The 20,725-nt window shown below is 40.5% G+C and overlaps 1 protein-coding gene across 1 annotated transcript in view; it reads right to left on the bottom strand.

The window, feature by feature from the left end:
• The window catches only part of LOC108535241 (decaprenyl-diphosphate synthase subunit 2), a gene marked incomplete at its 5' end in the record, with an annotated part of 142,635 nt that overhangs the window by 85,645 nt on the left and 36,265 nt on the right, over window positions 1-20,725 (bottom strand). The window contains one exon of the mRNA XM_017881138.1: window positions 10,451-10,522. Within this exon, the coding sequence (XP_017736627.1) occupies window positions 10,451-10,522 (72 nt within the window). The remainder of the gene's footprint in view (window positions 1-10,450; window positions 10,523-20,725) is intronic.

The following is a 20,725-nucleotide window of genomic DNA, read 5'->3' as shown; positions in this document are numbered from 1 at the left end:
AAACTCAAAATTCACAGGGCATCAGTAAAGAACTCAGAAAGGTCTTGCTTTAATAGTGAAAAAAATTAGCCTTAGACTAAATGCTATTCCAGTCCTGCCTAATAAAGCTTAAAAGTAACACCTGAAAGAATCAAACTGTTGTCAGTAACTTAACTACATTCAAGAAGAAAGTTCAAGAATATTTATAGTGATACAAAACTATCTAGTATCCAACAAAATAAATTTCACAATGTCTGGCACCCACCCAAAAATAACCAAGTTGCAAAAAAATAGGGAAATACAACCCATAATGAGGAAAAAAAAACCATTCAGTTGAAACCAACCCAGGAAATGACACAGATGATATAATTAGTAGACAGGGATATTAAAACAGTTTTCATAACTATATTCCATATGGCCAAGGAGCTAGAAGAAACACTGAGCATATTAAGTAGAAACACAGAACGTGTAAACTGGTCTGCCTGAATGCACACCAACTGAAATTATCCAAAATGGAACACAAATACTAAAAAAGAAGAAGAATCAGTGACTTGGGACAAGTTAAAGCAGCCTACTATATAACTGAGGTCCCTATAAAAGGGGAGAAAAGGAAAGCCAGAAAAAAAATTGAAGATATAATAACTTTTCCCCAAGTTTTATGAAAACTATAAACTCACAGAACCAAGAAGCCCAATGAATCCCAAGCAAAAGAAATATGAAAAAAGGAAAATGAAAGTAATGATGATCTATTTATGACTACAGGAACAAAGATAAAGACGGCAGTGGCTTTCCTGTTGAAAATAATAAAAGCAAGAAGACAATGGAGCAACATCTTTAAAAATACTGAAGGAAAACTAAATTGTCAACCTAGAACTCTATATCCAGTGAACATATGTTTCAGACACACAAAAGCTAAAAGAGTTAATTAGTGGCTGGATGCAGTGGCTTACACCTGAAATCCCAGCTACTTGGAAGGCTGAGGCAGGAGAATTGTTTGAACCCAGGAGGAGGAGGTTGCAGTGAGCCGAGACTGTGCCATTGCACTCCAGCCTGGGCAACAGGGAGAGACTCTGTCTCGGGAAAAAAAAAAAAAAAAAAGGGTTCATTACTATCAGACCTGTCTTACAAGCAAGGTTAAAAGAAATCTTTCAGGAAGAAGGAAAAAAGGAAAATAATACATTCTGGCATTACAGATCTTCTACCATGTGTTATAAACACTACTTTTGCAATATTACTTTTCAGTATTCCTTTACTCCTATGTGAAGGAAGCCCTGATCTCAAATATGCTTTCTTTCCATTCATCATGCTATTTCCTCTACCTGGAATGCCATATATCTCCATCTATAGACATCTTCCCAATCTTTAATGTCCATCTCAAATATAACATTTTTTAAAATGTCTTTTCTGATTCCTCATCCAGATGTGGCTTCTTGTTCACATTATCCTCCTGCTATTTTTCTTAATGGGAAAACTCATTTGGCTCTTTTACTGTATTTTAGATGGCAGCACAGAGCTTTGCAGGTAGAAGACAATCCTTAACTTCCTAGTGGACTGAATTATCTTTTTTTTTTTTGTTGAGACAAGGTCTTGTTCTGTTACCCAGGCTGAAGTGTAGTGGCATATACATGGCTCACTGCAACCTCAACCTCCTGGGCTTAAGCAATCCTTCTGTCTCAGCCTCCCAAGTAGTTGGGACTACAGGCATACCACTATGTCTGGTTAATGTTTTAATTTTTGTAGAGATGGGTTCTTGCCATGTTGCGTAAGCTGGTCTCAAACTCCTTGGCTCAAGTGATTGCCCTTCCTTGGCCTCCCAAATTGCTAGGATTACAGATATCAGCCACCACTCCTGGCCTCTTTTATTTATTTATGAGACAGAGTTTTGCTTTTGTTGCCCAGATTGGAGTACAATGGCATGATCTTGGCTCACTGCAACGTACGTCTCCCAGGTACAAGCGATTCTCCCGCCTCAGCCTTCCAAGTAACTGGGATTACAGGCACCCGCCACCACACCCAGCTAATTTTGTATTTTTAGTAGAGATGAGGTTTCACCATGTTGGCCAGGATGGTTTCGAACTCCTGACCTCAGGTGATCCTTCTGCCTCGGCCTCCCAAAGTGCTGGGATTACAGGCATGAGCCACCGCACCCGGCCCTGGCCTCTTATTTTTATACTTTACTTGAAAGCTGCCTGAGAGTGAAAGGAAGATAAGCATAAAGAAAAACAAATGGGCCAGGCACAGTGGCTTACACCTTAATCCCAGCACTTTAGGAGGTCAAGGCGGGCAGGTCACCTGAGGGCAGGAGTTTGAGACCAGCCTGGCCAACATACACTATAACCCCACCTCTAATAAAAAAAAAAAAACAAGGTGTTGTGGTGCATGCTTGTAGTCCCAGCTATTTGGGAAGCTGAGGCAGGTGAATCGCTTGAAGCCGGGAGGCGGTGGTTGCAGTGAGTCAAGATCGCACCACTGCACTCCAACCTGGGCTACAGAGAGAGACTCCATCTTTCAGGAAAAAAATGAAAAGAAAAGAAAAGAAATGGACAGAAGGACAGAAGTTATCTTGCCCCACAAAAACATAATAATATTCATCATTAAAATCCACTGACTGATACTGAAAGTATTAATATAATCTGTGCTTGAAAAAAATAGACTGGATCTTTGCAACTCAAGTCACTTGTTAAAACCAGTTATTTCCCAAGAGAACTGGATTCTCTTTTAAAACCCTCTCACTTTCCTGAGACTGAGGCCAAGCCAATAAGAGCTGAACCTCTGGAGACAGGAAAGAGGTGTCTTGTTCCCCATCTCAACACCAACATGAGTCAGAGACACTGCCTTTGCAGAGGACCTTGATTAAATTCCCCAGGAAGGATCAGGAGTGGGTGGAAAATAAACAATAAAGAATCAGAAAATGAGTGTGTTCGGGATCTCCAAACCACCCCCAGGTTTGATGATTTGTTAGGATGACAGATGTTATTCAGCATATAGTCAAATTCATCGTAATGACTTTTTTACAGTGAAAGGATACAAAGCAAAACCACTAAAAAGAGAAAGTCCCATAGGGTGAAGTCTGGAAGAAACCACGTGTAAACTTCCAAGAATCCTCTCTCAGTGGACTCGAGTGTGCTTAATTCCTCCAAGAATGAGCTGTGATAACATGTATGAAATATTGTTTACCATGGAGATTTACTGGAGACTGACTTAGTGGTGAGGGTTTTTATTAGGGCTGGTCATGTACGCATTTTCTGCCTAGCATGTAGCAAGATTCCAGACTCCTAGAAGGAAAGCAGGTATTCAGTATAAACTATATTGTCTGCAAACAGTTAAGGCACTGTGAGCCATTCTTATCATTTGGAGGATGGTAGGAACACTCCTAAAATTCAACTTCTCTAATGCTAGCCAAAGATCAACCTTATAAGCAGGTTTTTCTCAGGACAGTAATCCTTTTCTGAACAGAGGTATACTGAAAATACTCTTCTTGATTCAAGAATCTCACTTTCAGGAATTTTTTTTTTTAGCAAATAGGTTGAAATTGAGCAAAGTTATATACACTAAGATGTTATCACAATATTGTTTAATTTAGTAAAGAAAATTGGAAACAGGCCAGGCACTGTGGCTCATGCCTGAATCCCAGCACTTGGGGGGCTGAGGTGGGAGGATCATTTGAGGTTAGAGGTTTGAGACCAGCCTGGCCAACATGGTGAAACCCCGTCTCCACTAAAAATACAAAAAGTAGCCGGGCATGGTGGTACAAACCTGTAATCCTAGCTACTCGGGAGCCTGAGGCAGGAGAATCTCTTGAACCCAGGTGGCAGAGATTGCAGTGAGCCAAGATCGCACCACTGCACTCCAGCCTGGGTGACAGAGAGAGACTCCATCTCAAAAAAAACCAAAAACCAAAAAACAAACGAAAAATTAGAAACAAAGTAAATGCCCCCAAAATGTGAAATGGTTCAGTAAATTACAGTATAACAATGTGAAGAAATATTAAACAATCATCAAAATTACATTTTTGAAGACTTTTAATGACAAAAATGATTATGTTGGGAAGTGAATCAATATGCAAAGTGTTATATGCAGTAACAACTCAAAACAACTCAATACAGAATAAAATCTAGAAAGAAATATACTAAAACATAATCATGATTCATTTCTGGGAGATGGTTTTATAAAATAATTTTATTTTCTCTTGACCTTTTCTGTTTTCAATTATTATTTAATAAACATGTACTCTACCTTTTTTTTTTTTGTTTTGAGACAGAGTCTCACTCTGTTGCCCAGGCTGGAGTGCAGTGGTGCAATTTCAGCTCACTGCAAGCTCTGCCTCCCAGGTTCAAGCAATTCACCTGCCTCAGCCTCCCAAGTAGCTGGGATTACAGGTGTGTGCCACTACGCCCAGCTAATTTTGTATTTTAGTAGAGACAGGGTTTCACCATGTTGGCCAGGCTAGTCTCGAACTCCTGACCTCAAGTGATCTGCCCGCCTCAGCTTCCCAAAGTGCTGGAATTACAGGCGTGAGTCACCATGCCCGGCCTACTTTTCTAATTGGAAGATAAGTTAAAATGATAAGACAATTAGATTTTAGATATATAGGTTTGTGAATCCAAAGTCAATTTTGTAAAATGTAAAATATTTAGTGAGTACAGTAAGTAACATGAGTATAACATATAAAACAGTTTAACTGGTGAACTCTTGACCACGTAAAATGCAATTTTCCAGCTGAGCGTGGCGGCTCACATCTGTAATCCCAGCACTTTGGGAGGATGAGGAGGGAGTGTAGCTTGAAGCCAGGAGTTCAAGACCAGCTTGGGCAGTATGTTGAGACCCTGCCTCTACAAAAGCTTTAAAAAATTAGCCAGGTGTGGTGGTAGGCTACTGTGGTCCCAGCTACTCCGAAGGCAAGGATTGCTTGAGCCCAGTAGTTCAAGGTTTCAGTGAGTGAGGATCACACCACTGCCCTCCCATCTGTGTGACAGAGTGAGACCCGACCTCTTTTCTTTTCTTTTTTTTTTTTTTGAGACAGGAGTCTCGCTCTGTCCAGGCGGGAGTACAGTGGCTCAATCTCAGCTCACTGCAACCTCCACCTCCCAGGTTCAAGCAATCCTCCTGCCTTGGCCTCCTGAGTAGCTGGGATTACAGACGTGCACCACCAAACGCAGCTTTTTTTTGTATTTTTAGTAGAGACGGGGTTTCGCCATGTTGACCTGGCTGGTCTCGAACTCCTGACCTCAGGTGATCAGCCCGCCTCCACCTCCCAAAGTGCTGGGATTACAGGCGTGAGCCACCGCACCTGGCCGAGACCCTACCTCTTAAAAAATAAAAATTAAAAAAAAAAACAAACAATTTTTTTTATTTCAAATGCTTCTTTCTTCAATTAGCTATCATTTAAAATGCAGAGAGGGAGATATATTTTCTTATAAACACAACAGAAATCAGAATGGCTAATTTTTATTATAATGAAGAAATGGTTCACAAACTAGCCAATGCAAAAATGAAAATATATTTCAATGGCTAGAACAAAGGATGAATTTCCTAAGCTATTTTATATGTTTATATAACTGTAATTCAACTTAGTACATTACTAAGTATGAGTAAGTAACAGCACTTTGAGAGACTGAGGAGGACGTGTCGCTTGAGGCCAGGAGTTCAAGACCAGCCTGGCCAACATGGCAAAACCTCATCTCTACTGAAAATACAAAAATTAGTGAGGAATGGTGGTGTGCGCCTGTAGTCCCAACTACTTGGAGGCTGAGGCACAGGAATCGTTTGAACTGGGTAGGCAGAGGTTACAGTAAGCTTAGATCACACCACTGCACTCTGGCCTGGGCAACAGAGCGAGACTCTGTAAAAAAAAAAAAAGTATTAGTAATATAAGTAATTAAGTTTTCACAGCTTTAGGGAGAATTAGGTAATTGCTCTACAAACCTCTTCTTCTTCTTCTTTTTTCTTTTTGAGACAGAGTCTTGCTCTGTCCCCAGGCTGGAGTGCAGTGGCGGGATCTTGGCTCACTGCAAGGCTCACTGCAAGCTCCGCCTCCCGGGTTCACGCCATTCTTTTGCCTCAGCCTCCGAGTAGCTGGGACTACAGGCGCCTACCACCACGCCAAGCTAATTTTTTGTATTTTTAGTAGAGACAGGGTTTCACCGTGTTAGCCAGGACGGTCCCGATCTCCTGACATTGCGATCCAACTGCCTCAGCCTCCCAAAATGCTGGGATTACAGGCATGAACCACTGCGCCCAGCTGCTCTATAAACTTCTTTTGGAGAAGGTGACTTCTAATATATCCAGTTCCAATTCCCTTCTATTTGTTGTTATGCATCTACCTTAGTCACATATATGCTACTTAACAGAAAGCTATTTTCCTACTACCTAGGATCTTCACCACTGCATTAAGCTGCCATATAGAAAACAGACTGCTATTGTATCCTCTTACCCCTAGAGAGATGAAATGGTTTGCAGCTTCTTTTAAATCACAAAGCAATTCTTTTGTGTACTAAATTGGCCCAAGGCTACGGAGGTTGTGCAACAGAGATCCACAGAGGCAGCCTCTCTTTCCACATGACCTCCACTTGTGGCTGCTTCCCAGTCCTGCCAGAACATGAAAACCTTGAAAGCACTCCATGTGGAGGCAGTGCTCTCTCTGGCATCTGAAGTACTTCTTGGGCTGTTAGAAAACCAAATTCTGAAGAGAGCTATTGCAATGGTAAGCACACTCAGGAAAAAAAGCAAGAATTTTTCTGGATAGGAAGGGAAATGTAGTTAACCTAAATTGGACCTGAGGCACAAATGGAGGCATCAAGAAGCACTCCCACTACTACAGTTCAACCATGCATTTTTGTTTCCATTCTTTTAAAAAAAATTATTATTTTTTAAGAGACAGGGTCTTGCTGTGTCACCCAGGTTGAAGTGCAGTGGTGCGATCACAGTTTACTGTAACCTCAAACTCCCGGGTTCCAGTAATCCGACTGCTCACCTCAGCATCCTGAGCAGGCATGGGCCACCATGCCCAGCTAATTATTTTATTTTTTGTAAAAATGGGGTCTTCCCATGTTGCCCAGGCTGGTCTTAAACTCCTGGCCCCAAGGGATCCTCCTACCTCGGCCTCCTAAAGTGCTGGGATTATAGGTTTAAGCCACCACGCCATCCTGTTTCCATTATGAAAAAAGAATGGCTCTTTAAATGGTTTGGCTATTTTCAGAAATGTAACTGCTTAAAAAAGGGCTATGAGGAGGTGGCAGGGAAAGAGGACAGATGAATGAAGCATTGCTATAGAGTCTCTTTAATAAAATGTAGCTAATAAAGGTAGCATTCCTCTGAATCTCTGTATTTAAATAAATAAAGTCAGCAATTGTTGCTTGCTAAGTGGTGGTTCAAGTACAATCAACAGCCCTTTAAAGACTCTTGCAGTTGGGCGCGGTGGCTCATGCCTGTAATCTCAGCACTTTGGGAGGCCGAGGAAGGTGGATCACAAGGTCAGGAGATTGAGACCATCCTGGCTAACACAGTGACAGTGAAACCCCGTCTCTACTAAAAATACAAAAAATTAGCCGGGCATGGGCATGGTGGCGGCGCCTATAGTCCCAGCTACTCGAGAGACTGAGGCAGGAGAATGGCGTGAACCCAGGGGGCCGAGATTGCAGTGAGCCGAGATTGCGCCGCTGCACTCCAGCCCGGGCGACAGAGCGAGACTCTGTCTCAAAAAAGACTTTGTTGCTTCTTCTTTTCTCTTTTCGGGAAGAAACACAATAAAATATGAGAAAAGCATGGGACTTAGAGTCAAGAAAACCCTGGGTTCATTATGAACTGTGAAACATGTTAATATATTAACAAACAATTTTCAGACACTATGCTTTCCTGCCATTTGTTATGTTTGAATTTCAGGCTTTTCCTCTGTAAATGGGAATACCAACAAATGTCATCCTTTTCATAGGTGATTGTGTACAAAGAAAGTATAAGCAAACTGTAAAGGGCTATCTAAGTATTAATTGTTGCTGTTAGGTCTCCCTGACATAAAAAGTACTTAAAACATGGTCACATAATTATTAATGAACTGAGCTAATTATAGTGGACAAATGGTAAGAGTAGATAAATTAAGAACCTTAAAACCAACAATAACACTTTCATGTAAAAATTAACATATTTAATTGTAAAATATAAACATCTTATATGGAACTAAGTTGAACACCCTGAAAATATCCCAAGGGAAAACAGTGTCTCAACATCCAGAACTGGTCACTATAATTATCATATAGTATGGATCTCAGGTATGGCAGATAGATGCTATCAAATCAGGTTTCACTAAAGTACAGATGATATGGGAGGGGGGACGGGGAAGTGCTGGGTAGCTGGGTAGAGAAAGGCAGGTCCCTGGCTGGGGCTCCACTCCTACAGACCTAGGTGAGGACAGGCACTCCCGCTTTTGTGCCTAAATGTTGCATTTTCCAAGACCACTCTGGTCTGCCATGACCCCAATCCTGGTCCGGGTGCGGTGGCTCACACCTGTAATCCCAGCACTTTGGGAGGCCGAGGTGGGCCTATCACCTGAGGTCAGGAGGTCGAGACCAGCCCGACCAACATGGAGAAACCCTGTCTTTACTAAAAATACAAAATTAGCCAGGCGTGGTGGCACATGCCTGTAATCCCAGCTACTTGGGAGGCTGAGGCAGGAGAATCGCTTGAACCCAGGAGGTAGAGGTTGTGGTGAGCTGAGATCGTGCCACTGCACTCCAGCTTGGGCAACAAGAGCGAAACTCTGTCTCAAAAAAAAAAAAAAAAAAAATGAGTCTGGGCTCTTGACTTCAAATCCCTGAGAGCTAACAAGTTGTGTGTCCTTGGGAAAATTACTCAACCTTTTCTCAATCCCAGTATTCACATCTGTAAAATGGGGATAGCAGTAGTACCTATCTCTCACGATTTCTGTGAAGATTAAATGAAGAAACACAGGCAAATCACTTACTACAGGGTTATTTGCTTAGCTATTGTCATCTTCATCATACTATCTATACAAGGTAACTTTCTACAAGTGGAACTAGACTAGTAGTCACCCATTTTACAATCAGATATTAACCTTCATCCACAGCAGTGAACTTGCATGCCTTTGAAAGGTCCACTGTGGTCATCCATCCTGTGAGGTCTCTGCATACCAATATGCTGCTTAGGTGAGGCTAGATGTGCCTACTAGGAACTGCAGTTACTTGAACCAAATGTTAGCAGATGTCCAAAGTGCAATTCTTCACATTCTACTAACCAGTCTCTGAACCACCCAGAGTCCCTGGGTTATACTTCTAAATTTTAAATTTCTTTTCTTTTTTTGAGGCGGAGTCTCGCTCTGTCGCCCAGGCTGGAGTGCAGTGGCACGATCTCGGCTCACTGCAAGCTCTACCTCCCAGGTTCAAGCCATTCTCCTGCCTCAGGCTCCCGAGGAGCTGGGACTACAGGTGCCTGCCACCACGCCTGGCTAATTTTTTTGTATTTTTAGTAGAGATGGGGTTTCACCGTGTTAGCCAGGATGGTCTCGATCTCCTGACCTCGTGATCCACCTACCTTGGCCTCCCAAAGTGCTGGGATTACAGGCTTGAGCCACCGCGCCTGGCCAAAATTTTAAATTTCTTATCCAAGTTGCTCATGCCCTATGTTTCACTTCTAGTAAAATTTATCTTTCTTTTTTCAAGTGAAAATGTCAAAAAGCTTAAGATGTGCATACATGCATACCTTTTCTAATTTGAAGTGAGTGAAATCTTCCTAATACAGAAGCTAAAGAAGTTAGAATAATGAAACACTAAGATAGGAGCCCCTTATAATAGTATGTACCATGTTAAATGGTGGTGGTCAATGAAGCAATTACTTCACATCTAATATCCTACCGAAATGAAATAACTGCATTTTAAGGAAATAAAACCTAACCTTTCTTGAGATGTCCTGCTAAATGAGTCAAAAAAATCTTAATTCTAGACCTATAAAATTAATCAAAATAATCCAGCTGTGCAATCATCCTACTTCTTATCATAAAGAATCTAATAATGCAGTAAATTCTGGGTCTTACATATAAAAGACATCCCCATCCCACCTCCCCAACAGTCATCTTCTTAGGATCAAGGTCCACTCCTCTGTGACATGGAAGGACCCTTCCTCTGGGGAAAGGATGGGCTCAGTTGCCTCAGCACAAGCTGCTCCTCCAGCCTGCCTGCCTGTGACACTGCTACCTGCTAGCCAGAAGCATCCCAGTGTCTATTGGGCTGCTGCAGATTGAACAGACTGTGAATCCAGCCAGAGGATAAGAGGTTGTTTTAATTGGCTGAGTCTGCTATGTACTAAGCGTATGGCCATGAATTTGTAGCCAAAACACTAATCTAAAAAAAAAGAAAAAAAAGCCATGTACAATTTAAACACAAAACAAGAATGACATTTTCGTTATTCTAGTTTTACCACTAGGGCTTATAACATAACATTTTATGACTCTGAAATCCTTTACCTTTGAAGTAGAATTTTCGTGATATACTCCTTGTATCAAGTCCATAAGAGCACTTGCTAAAAGTTCCACAACCTAAAAAGCAAGAAGAAAAATTTAAAAAAAAAAAGTAAATATATCTCCATTGTTACCTCAGAATGCTTCAGAAGGCTCAGTGGCAAGGCAGAATCTGTGCTTGACAGAAAAAATCTTGTGCTATGCACTAAGATCTCAGCAAATGGCACTGCCCACCTGGATATTAAAGCTGTGATCCAATTTTTTTCAGTCATAATTCAAGCCAAAAAAAAATCTTATAAGCATAGCATTTAACTAATATACATGAAAATCGAGTAATAGCCATTTTGAACATAAACTACATTTCAGATAACTAATGAAATCTTAACTCAATTTATTTTCTGCATGTTTATTTCTGTCAGGTGGATATTTTTTCAGTACTCCCATTCTGGGAGCAATTACAATGCTAATTTTCATACTACAGGAAAAAAAAGCAAAAGCAAAAGAATGGCTAACCTTTCAAATATGTTCATTCTGTTGCACTTAAAATGCACTGTGGATATATTTACTGTGGGGCCCCTGGGTCAAATGTACCATAAACACTGAAAATTTTTATAGAACTGCAATACTGAAATCATATTCATCAAACCTGTATTATTTTCAAGGCTCAGACTTTTTTTTTTTTTTTAATCAAGTGAAATCAAAAGCTTTGAACTTTTCCAGGATGTAAAACAAGCAGAAAACAGTAAATGGTCTCTTTGGAACTACTGTACAATTTAGAGTAGTTTGCATAAAGCATCTTAATTTGAGAGGATAAAATAGTGGTATTTATGATAATGTTCAATGCAGCCATTTCAAATAAGAATTCCTCAAGGCAACCCCATCCGCTTCTTACAAGTCTTAATATCTTGTATATTTAACTTCCTATGTTATGTAGTCCTGTATCAGATTTCCACTCTTTGCTTCCGAAAATTCAGCTCCATTCTGATTGAATTAAAGGATTTTGTTTCAGCTTTTATCATTCTTGTAATTGAAGACATTATTAAGCCAAAGAATACAGACCCAAACAACAAGATACTTCAATCTCAGGTACCCTGGGTTTAATAAACATTTTCTTAGAGGCAAATGATATTAATTTGTAGAAAGACTTGCTTTAACATTTTAACACATGAGCATTTATCTCCAAGTTTATATATTTACATTTATACTACGTAACATACACAGAACTGCTGATAGGAAATTTTTGCTGATTGAAGGCATATATTTTTCCTAGCTCTTTACAGATGGGTTAATTTGTAAGGCATATACAAAGTCTTTTTTTTTTTTTTTTTTAAATCACATTGTCCTTTAGGTAACCAAATGCTTAAGAAATATTGTAGCAATATGAGCTGCAGAGGAACTGGAAGGACAATGATCCCACAGTGTTACCACATGAGTTGAGTTATTTAAGTGGGGAAGAGAGAAAAATGAATGGATTTTTTTTTTCCCCTGAAGGTATCAGATAAGCCCCATTCCCAAATCCAGGAGGACTGAGTATCGCCAATAGGTCTATGAAAGACTGTAACTAAATGCACAGCATCAGATTGGATTACAGTTTACACAAGCAACATCCCAAGATTCCCCTGATGGCTGGACACATAATACAGATCAATCACTCACTAAGAAATGTTATGGTTTTGAAACAGTTTGAGCTCTGAGACCAGCACTGGTAACGTGAAGAGGGATTTACAAAGAGAAAGTCTGACACTAAATGTCAAAATGATGGTATGAACTTTAACCACAGTGTTCCTTTACTTCCCTGAAACTCCAGACCAGGCAGAAGCAACAAGAACATTTTGTTCTCTGACTCTTTTTCTCATTGAGTAAACCTGTGCTTACAAGTTCATAATTTATAAATGACCTGTACTTACAAATGGGTATACTTACTTGAACAGAATACACCTCCATAGCCAATGACAAGCCATTAAGGAAAAAGCTTTAGATTTCTTTGAGTTAACAAGCTGAGGAAGGAAAGAGATTATAAAAAGCAAGAGTAGCCTAAGAAGTTGAAACTGTTCCAGATAAGGGTGACTTACCCAGTGCATATATCAGTCTCTTTCCATTGCCTGAAATGTTTATTTATTTTTTATGTTGGTAGCTTGGTATGTGTATTTGGGTGTTGTGTTGTGACGACGAGTGCTCGCTCTGCTGCCAGCCAGGCTGGGAGTGCAGTGGCGACTAAATACATCTCCGGCTCCCTGCCCAAGCTCGCCTCCGACCGCTTCCCCGCCCATTCTTCCTGCCTCAGCCTCCCGAGTGCTGGGGACTGCAGGGCGGCCGCCAAGCGGCCCCGGCTTTTTTGTATTTTTGTACAGAGAACAGTGGTTTCACCTGCTCGGTCCTCGACTCTCCCCTGGGCCTCTGTCGATCCGCCGCCCTCGGCTCCAAAGTGCCTGGGATTACAGGGCGTGAGCCACGCGCGCCCGGCCGAAATGTTTATTTTTAAAATTATACCAAAGAAAGACGTGTTTAAGTATCACCCTTCCTTAAAACTGCAAATATTTCTAGAAAGACCACAAGGCTACCAGCCACTCACAATTTAGTAAGCTCATTTAATAATCTTAACTTTTTTTTTGCTTATTACCTCAGACATTCACCTGTTTAGATACTGCTATACTTATATTTAAGAAAACACTCGGTTAATAACATTTTTCCCCTCACATTCTTGAGGAATGACATGTTCAGGCAACTCAAAGTGCTGGCAGGAATAATGGCAGCCAAAGGAGAATCCAGAGGCCTAAAAGCCAGACCTCTTGGGGCTGAGAGCTGAAGTCCTGGTGCTCTAGATAAATGCAACCTTGAGAAAGATTCCAGGACTTTAGTTTCTCAGGCCCATGGGGCAAGCAAACACTTTCTACTAGGGGAAGAAAAAAAAAAAGGTTAAAAGAGCCTCAATGTGAGCTATCTTGGGAAGCCCAACAGATTAGGGAACTGTTAAAAAAAAAAAAAAAAAGCAGAATACTAGCAGCCAGAGAATCTAGATTCTATTCCAAAGTCTACTAATAATTTGATTGTAAGATTTGGGCAAATCAGTTTTCTTCAACTCAATGCAATGAATTGCAATAAGGGGAGTTGGAAAAGATGATTCCTTAAGGTCTCTTCCAGCCCTACAATTCTAAGCTTTTACAAATACAAGTCTTATTATTTATAATTAGGCAAGTAAACTTGAAAACTGCTTTTCTGTAAATTTTGATGGAACATCTTTGTTCATGTAATTCATTTTTATCTCTTGTCTTCACATGAACCTTTCCCTCTATCTGAATTCTACTGGCTAATTTCTTTGTGAAACTTTTGTACCAAATCCCCCTTGGTTTCAATACCTAGAATTATAATAAAACACTTCCCATTTTTCAAAACCACTGTGACTGGTAGAGCACCCCATCAGCTGGCAAAGTCCTACTTGAGTCAATTAAAGGCAACACTCCTGAACTCTGATTCCTGAAGGGCTCTAATGCTTGGAAATGATTTACACATACTGGATTCTGAATGACATCAGGCTTAACTGCCAAGTTGCATCAAACAAATAATGGTACTAAGTTGGCCATATTGCAAGTATCTCTGAAAAGTAAATATGTAGAGCATTTAGAAGAGAATTTGGAACATAAGTTTCAGTGAGTGTTAACTTACTCTTCTTCCATACCGCCCTATTATCATGCTATATTCAGTACAATTCTTGAGTAGATGAACAGCATAGTATGGAGACTAAGATTATGGTGTTTTTAAAATTGTGTGCCTAAATATTTTGGAAGAAAGTGAGTTTTAGTTCAACAACAAAACCCAGAACACATGCAAAGACCATTTTAACCAAAATCAGGGACCTCTGAAACACTGACTTGCTGCATCCTGAAGTGTTGTTTTAGATTATACAACAGTCAGCATCGATGTTAAACATTTTAGCCATTTGGAGAACAATTTAACAGGAGATAACTTTCTGCATTTCTGGTGATTGCGAGAATAGCAGCATTACTTACCTACACATGCAAATTAAAAAATGCTCTTCTCTTCAGTGTGGGTCATATGTTGAAATGTGACTCTACAGCAAAGCCATACACTATCCTTCAATTTCCAGTGAACCCGAAGTGGCAACCATTCCTAATGTCAGTGTCATGAACTGGCTTCTCCTGCCACCTCCCTTGTTTTGGCTACTGGGCAGAATGCTGCAGCATAGGACAGTAAATGGACAGTGCATGTCTAGTTGCTATTCTCAAGCAAATTGTTGATCCCTCCCACTTCAATAACCACTGTCTCACCCAAGTTAAGGAACAGACAGTATCCAGGTGTATCTGAACCTTAACAAAATTATAGATCTGACATAATTAACCTTTGTAATGAATTTCTTAAATGGTTAATTTACAGGACAAATTTCAGCAATCTCAGAGGAATATGTAATTGCTTCATTCTTTATCTTGTGGCAAGGGTAACTACAATTCAATGATTTTTTACACTGAAAAACCAAGATGATGAATACCCTCACAAAGGGTATTGTGATGACTATGCCCTGAGCTATAATAAATTCTCATCATAAAAAACAGAAATTGAGAGGAGTAGGGGATGGTAAGACAAAAATCCTGACCAAAAGAAAAAAATCCTCGCATTGCTATCCAAAGATCTGTAACATATTCTTAAGGAAAAAAAGCTATTTACAAAATAGAAGTAGTATAAAAGGCATTTTAAAAACAAAAATGAGGTCAATCTATGGGTTTATAGACACAAGAGAAAAAAGTCTGAAAGGAGAGACAACAACATAATAATGATAATGTATAAATGATAGATTTTGGATGATTTTTAATTTAAAAGATTGTTTTCTTCAGCCTTTCTGCTTAAATTTATAATTGCTAAGTTTATAACAGCTTACATATACACTATTTCCCTCTTTCTATTGTATTGCATTCCACTATTTCCCTCTTTTTATTGTATTGCTTTTATAATTAAATAAAACAATAAACCTATTTCCTTGGGAAGGTGTGGGGCGGGGGGAGACCTCAAGCTAAGCTATGTCCACAAATTGATTTATGGAATATAACACTCAATAGTTTTGGATTAGAAAAGTAGGATCAGTAAGTGGTAGTAAGCATTCCGTGTAGACAAGTCATGCCTTTATCAATAAATGGGATTCAGAAGTACTGTCAGCATTTGACAGGCAGAATAGACTCAATAGAGTCGTAGATGTTTGACTAGTACAGCAGACCACTCTAATTTGAGCAAAGGAGCGCCTATCCTAAATTAAAATACAAGTACTTTTTTTTTTTTTGGAGATGGAGTCTCACTCTGTCGCCCAGGAGGAAGTGCAGTGGCACAATCTCAGCTCACTGCAACTTCTAGGTCTCCCAGGCTCAAGGGATTCTCCTGCCTCAGCCTCCCGGGTAGCTGGGACTACAGGTGCCTGCCACTATGCCCGGCTAATTTTTGTATTTTTAGTAGAGACAGGGTTTCACCATGTTGGCCAGGCTGGTCTCAAACTCCTGACCTTTTGATCCACCCGCCTTGGCCTCCCAAAGTGCTGGGATTACAGGCATGAGCCACCGCACCCGGCCACAAGTGAATCTTTAGAAAAAAATGTAAACTATAAACTAACATGGCTCAATTAAAGCTCAAGTCAGCATAATATGAATTGATGTTATAAGGTAGTACAGTTGCATTTTAATTCACTTGAAAAAGGTTGCTTTATAACTTAATTTGCTTGGTATATAAAAACTGTGAAGGCCATTACAGATTTGTAATCTTCTTTCAAAAATTTGTCCTCAGAGGGTGATTTTAATGACGGATTCACTACAGTGTGGAATGACAAAACAACATGTCATCCATCACTCTATTTGGAGGTGAGTAACACAGTGCCCCTCAGCCTTTACTACTTTTAGCTGCTAGCAAACAAAAGTCATGTGTGTTCATGTGTGTGCACGTGCATCTGCAGTGCTGATGGCATTAACTACGCACAACTTTACTGTGCTCTTTCCTCCACCCCGAGGAACAAACAGCAATGCATGAAGTAGTAGCAAAGGTAAAACAGTCTTGGGAAAGAATGAATTTTCATATACATCTTGGGAGGAACAAAAGATAGATTTAGTCTCTTTTGAAAGAGCTTTGGAATTTGAAGGGATATTGTCAAAATTCCTTTTAAGCCACAAAACTCTTACCAGTGAAAATATCTTACAGAAAATACTGAGAGGGTGCTGAATAGGCTGATAAAGGTAACCAGAGCAGGTGGTATCACTCTTTGCTTCATAAAAATGAAGCACAAACTATTTGTGAGACGCATATAAAGATGGAAAGATTTACATTGCCAAGGTAAGGTACAGAGGGACTAAAGAGTGGTGCCCTCCCATAGAGACCAATAATAATGTCTAACATTTGTAAAGTACTTTATCATTTACAAATGGATTTAAGCAAACCGTCTCATTCCAGGTGGATTTGGTCCCCAGTGCTCAGCCAGAGCTTCCAGGCTGGCAGCCTCAGTGGAGAAACGACTTCTGAAGAACACAGGGCACAGCAGCAGTGGCCAAATGAGGGGTGAATCTACTCACCCACCACCTGGGCATGAACTACCCAGATGAGCTCTACTCTGCATGCTGATTAAAATAAATGAGCACTTTGATAAAGCCATTGCTAAAGTCTCTGAAAGGATGGCTCTCTCCACTTCTTCCTATCAAACTAGGACTGGGTTTAATGTAGACAATGATGAAGGGGCTGTTGGAATAAGCACACCAACTCATAGGAGTTCTGAAGGAAGCTTCTAACTCAGCTTTTTGAAGGGAGCCTTTTCAGTACTGCCAAATGTGTAAGGCTTTGCTTATTTGTGGGAGGGATGGCAATCTGTTCTAGTGAGCTGGAAGTTCTTTCTGGCTAAGCGGGTAGCGAAGAGAGAGAAATGGCACTACCAACAGGACAGGTGCAGCAAAAACTAAGCAAATTGATAATCTTAATTTTTAATTTAGAACAGCTGATACATTGGTTTATAAACTACTGGTAACATTTGTCAAAAAGGTTTCAGGAAAATTTAGTGAACTAAACAGAAGTATAAAATTGCAACTGAGGCTGGATGCAGTGGCTCATGCCTGTAATCTCAGCACTTTGAGAGGCCGAGGTGGGAGGATCACTTGAGCCCAGGAGTTCAAGACCAGCCTGGGGAATATAGTGAGATACCCATCTCAACAAAAAATGAATGAAAGTTTTATTTTTAAAATCACAACTAATATAACTCGAAAGAAATAGGCCACAAATTCTGGAAAATGGCTTAAATATGAAGTCTGAGATATAATTTGACATTGGCTGGTGGATGCATTTCATGAATAGTCTGATAGCCTACTATGTGCCTGGTACGCTACTAACGAAACTAGTCTCGTTAGGCCACAGTTACACATGAGGCACTACCAAAAAGATCTACGTCATAATTCCTTTATTCAATTAATACAAATGTTTGTGGTTTATTTTATTATTTTTTGAGATGGAGTCTCGCTTTGTCACCCAGGCTAGAGTGCAGTGACTCGATCTTGGCACACTGCAACCTCTGCCTCCCGGGTTCCAGCTATTCCCCTGCCTCAGCCTCCCGAGTAGCTGGGATTACAGGCGTGTGCCACCACGCCTGGCTAATTTTTGTATTTTGTAGTAGAGACGGGGTTTCACCATATTGGCCAGGCTGGTCTTGAACTCCTGATCTCATGATCCACCCGCCTGGGCCTCCCAAAGTACTGGGATTACAGGAGTGAGCCACTGCGTCTGGCCATGTTTGTTGTTTAAATACCACTCAGGGACCATGTCTAAACAAGTCTAATAAATAACTTTTACATTTACTTTCTTTGCAGTGTTTTTAATTATAGTTGTTCTTTTTAAAGGATACACTGTCTAGATAAATAACTTCATAAAGATAAAGGCCAATTATTTGTCTTTGATCACTCAGAAGGTTAATATGTAAGTTGCAAGACCTTGGGCCAACCATGTCACTTCTTTGCCCCTCAGTTTGCTTATCTAGATAAGAAGTTTCTGTGTTTTATCAACAATAAGTCCTATGATTAGAAATATTTAATGTGCAGCTATATACATTTTTAATTTGCAGTTGTGAGATACAGTAAAAAAATACAGAATTTTTTTAGCTACAATAAAATAATAATAAAAAAACTGATTTTACTTTTGAATAAAGGTGCATGGTTTTGGACTACTGTTTCTTATTAAGCAATGCCAAACAGTCATTTATTGATCACTGACTCATTTATTTGTTTAAACAACAATTAGGTTCCTGAAAAAGTAGCAGACAATTTAAAGTGCTTAAGATGAAAATTCTCAGCGAGGTGTGGTAGCTCATGCCTATAATACCAACACTTTGTGAGGCCAAGGTGGGAGGATCACTTGAGGCCAGGAGTTGTGAGACCAGCCTGGGCAAAACACTGAGACCCCATCTCTATGAAGAAATTTTTTTTTTTTTTTTTTTTTTTTTTTTTTTTTTTTTTTTTGAGATGGAGTCTCGCTCTGTCTCCTAGACTGGACTGCAGTGGGATGATCATGGCTCACTGCAACCTCTGCCTCCCAGGTTCAAGTGATTCTCCTGCCTCAGCCTCCTGAGTAGCTGAGATTACAGGCGTCCGCCACCACGCCTGGCTAATTTTTGTATTTTTAGTAGAGACGGGGTTTCACCATGTTGGTCAGGCTGGTCTCAAATGCCTGACCTTGTGATCTGCCTGCCTTGGCCTCCCAAAGTGGCAGGATTACAGACGTGAGCCACTGCGCTGCGTTGAAAAATAATTTTTTTGAAAGATAAAATTTTCATAATAAAGAAAAGGACATGTTTTCCAGTAGGTTTTTTAAAAAGTTGGTTGTGTCAAGTATTTTGCATTGCATTATAAAAACTGTAATAAAGTTGCTGAGAATTGAATACTTGGCCATGAAACAAACAACGTAAAACTGATTATCATACAGCAGTTAGTTGCTTTATTTTCCACCTTCCCCAATATGGGAATTGCTGAATATGAAGTCTTGTACTCAGGATATACCATTCTCAGTATGTTCTTTACCTAGCGGCACTGCCACATGTTCTTCTGACAGAATTCTGAGAGAATTATGCTTGCCATTTTAGTGTTGGGCCCATTTTTTTTCAATGTGGCTGATGAGCTCCATTTTGCTTTCACTGCTTCTTCATCTGGAGACCCTCTCAGTGATGTCAACTGAAAGGCTGTTGTTGGCTAGCACACTGCCTTGTATTAGTGGCTTTCAATACACATTGTGACATAGTATAAATACATGTGCATATATAAAACTAAATTTTTTTTTGAGACGGAGTCTTGCTCTGTCACCCAGGCTTGAGTGCAGTGGCGTGATCTCGGCTCACTCCAACTGCTACGTCCCAGGTTCAAGCGATTCTCCTGCCTCAGCCTCCTGAGTAGCTGGGATTATAGGTGCCCACTACCACGCCCAGCTAATTTTTGATTTTTGTATTTTTAGTAGAGACGGGGTTTCACCACGTTGGCCAGGCTGGTCTAGAACTCCTGATTTTGTATTCCCAAAGTGCTGGGAATACAGCTGTGAGCTGCATGAGCTATCATGCCCGGCCAAAACTAAATTAAAACTTTCATTATGTAATTTTCTATTGTATTCTACTTTTTTTTTGTAATTTTAAATTTCTTTTACTATTATTATTATTATACTTTAAGTTCTAGGGTACATGTGCACAACGTGCAGGTTTGTTACATATGTATACATGTGCCATGTTGGTGTGCTGCACACATTAACTCGTCATTTACATTAGGTATATCTCCTAATGCTATCCCTCCCCCCGCCCCCCTCCCCACAATAGGCCCCAGTGTGTGATGTTCCCCTTCCTGTGTCCAAGTGATCTCACTGTTCAATTCCCACCTATAAGTGATAACTTTTTCTTTTTTTTGATACGGAGTCTCATTCTGCTGCCCAGGCTGAAGTGCAGTGGTATGATCTCGGCTCACCACCACCTCGGCCTCCTGGGTTCAAACAATTCTCCTGCCTCAGCCTCCCGAGTAGCTGGGATTACAGGCATTGCTACCACGCTAATTTTGCATTTTTAGTAGAGATGCGGTTTTGCCATGTTGGCCAGGCTGGTCTCAAAATCCCAACCTCAGGTGATCCACCCGCCTCAGCCTCCCAAAGTGCTGGGATTACAGGCGTGAGCCACCACGCCAGGCCCTATGGCTTGAACCTGGGAATCGTTTGAACCCAGGAGGCGGAGGTTGTGGTGAGCCGAGATCGTGCCATTGCACTCCAGCCTGGGCAACGAGAGTGAAACTC

The sequence above is a fragment of the Rhinopithecus bieti genome, unplaced genomic scaffold, assembly GCF_001698545.2.
Source record: "Rhinopithecus bieti isolate Rb0 unplaced genomic scaffold, ASM169854v2 scaffold_13087, whole genome shotgun sequence".
In the NCBI taxonomy this organism is placed as follows: Eukaryota; Metazoa; Chordata; class Mammalia; order Primates; family Cercopithecidae; genus Rhinopithecus; species Rhinopithecus bieti.
The sequence above is the reverse complement of the archived record's forward strand: the minus strand, read 5'-3'. Positions and strand labels throughout refer to the sequence as shown.